The 2,064-nt window shown below is 31.9% G+C and overlaps 1 protein-coding gene across 1 annotated transcript in view; it reads right to left on the bottom strand.

The window, feature by feature from the left end:
- Positions 1–2,064, bottom strand: part of hfm1 (HFM1, ATP-dependent DNA helicase homolog) — a gene marked incomplete at its 3' end in the record, with an annotated part of 38,039 nt that overhangs the window by 10,582 nt on the left and 25,393 nt on the right. The window contains exons 22-23 of the mRNA XM_015396080.1: positions 1,239–1,319; positions 767–891 (exon numbers count right to left, since the gene is read on the bottom strand). Of these exons, the coding sequence (XP_015251566.1) occupies positions 767–891; positions 1,239–1,319 (206 nt within the window). The remainder of the gene's footprint in view (positions 1–766; positions 892–1,238; positions 1,320–2,064) is intronic.

Below are 2,064 nucleotides of genomic sequence, written 5' to 3'. Positions count from 1 at the left end.
TTAATTGGGTAAAGGCAGCACCACCGACATATAAACGATGGATAGAGGAGGTAACGGCACACCTAAAGCTAGAACATCTTCAATTTATGTCACAGGGTACCATTAAGAGATATTTCAAGATTTGGCAACCTTTTATTTTCTATTTTGAATCCGAGGTTCAATCTGCTTCAGCACAATCAGCATTATTTTTTTAAATTTTTTTATTTATGTATTTATTTATTTTTTTTTTGGCGGAATTATTATCATTATGATTGTTATTCATACTTATGTTTTTGGTTTTCAATCCATGGATGTCTGGAACATGGGTTGTATGTGCGTGTGTAGTAATTGTCTTGTTGATAGTTTTTTTTTTTTGTGATGTCGTTGTGACGTAATTATGGAGTCTTTTTGTTTTGTTTTGTTTTGTTTTGTACGCCCTGGATGGGGTGTTTGTTGCTTTAATATGAAAAACTAATAAAAACAATGTGATTCTTAAACTAAGTACATTTGTTCTTGAATTGAGAAGGTAATTGAGACACTTTGCCAATGGAACAAGACAATTTACATTTAAAATAAGAATAAGCAGCTGCATTGTCTTATTCCAAGTGCAGATTATCTAATTATCTTTTAAGAGTAAAAATACTCATTCCAATGGAAAATCATCCCATTTACCTACTAAACTTTAGGGTAAATACACTCGATTTAAGAAATGTTTACTTATTTCTGGATCATTTTTGCAGTGTGTGAGATATGAGCTGAGAAAGAAGACAAACTCAGTTTTGTTAACCTTTAGTCTTTTGACAGGCGTTTGTTCAAGTACTTCAGACCTGCTCCTCAGGTCCTCCAGGTAAGAGGAGAAGCTGGATTCATTGTTCATCGACCTTTTCTGTGGAACAGCAACACCTACTTTACCTGAGGAGGAAACAGAGAGGAGCTTTAAGGCACAACAGCTTAATGCACTGGAAAAACGATCTAGAAATAAGTAAAAAATGTCTTTAATTAAGTGTATTTACCCTTAATCTGAGTAGGTAAATGAGATAGTTTGCCAATGGAATGAGTATTTTTACTCTTTAAATAAGATAATTAGATAACATATTTTCTTTTTGTTCCACTGGCAAAATGTCTCTTTTATCTCCTCAAACCAAGAACAAATGCACTTATATTAAGAAAAAATGACTTATCTAGATTCCGTTTTTTCCCAGTGTGGAAGCTTCTAGATTATTGAAACAAACCCACAGACAAAACATTGTTCTACTTACAGCAGCCATGAGCACAGAGACTTTTATTCTTGCAGAGATGGTTGCACTCTTTTACTGGCTTGTTTCTTTTACTGGTTGAATCTGATCAACATCAAACATAAAAAAGAAAAATCATTTATATGGCTTATTTTAACTCTAAAAGGGATGTGAAGAATTTTACTTTGTGGCTTTGAACAGCGTCATCATAATTATGGAGTCAACTTTGCTCCAATATTTTTGCAAACATTGAACCCATTTTGTTAATGGAAATTTGAAAAAAAAAAAAAAAAAAAGAAACCTAGGAAATAAAGTTAAAAACATCTACATCAAAATATTGTTTTGCTTTTTTCTCATATTTTGTTATTTCTTTACAAAAAAGTAAAAAAAACAAAAAAAAAAACAGGTATGGCTAACAAAGAACCCAAACAACCCACATTCCTAAGGGGCGGACCCATTTGTCAGGCTAAATTTGCATGTTCTATATGTCAAAACAAGGCTTTGTTGGGATACTTTATAAATTTGAATTGAAAAAGCTTCCTGGATGGGAAGAGAAACGTCTTCAAACTTGGAAAAAGTCCAAAATCCAGTGGATTTTTTTTGTTTTTTGTATTGACTATTACCTGGATGATTGAGAATCCTCACCAGCATTTTGCTATTTCAAATATTTTTGATTTTAATACCGTATATCTAATTATTCCAAATTTCTTTTTCAGATTAAGTTTTAAGAATTTAATTCTTATCAAATTTCTCCAAACATCACATTCTCATCAGTTCAACTCCTCCACAAACTGTTGGAGAAAACATCAAATTAGCTTTAAAACCTACGTACTTTTGATTATGAAGTTTC

Source organism: Cyprinodon variegatus, unplaced genomic scaffold (genome assembly GCF_000732505.1).
Source record: "Cyprinodon variegatus isolate N-32 unplaced genomic scaffold, C_variegatus-1.0 Scaffold775, whole genome shotgun sequence".
Classification (NCBI taxonomy): domain Eukaryota; kingdom Metazoa; phylum Chordata; class Actinopteri; order Cyprinodontiformes; family Cyprinodontidae; genus Cyprinodon; species Cyprinodon variegatus.
This window is presented reverse-complemented; position numbering and strand designations above follow the sequence as displayed.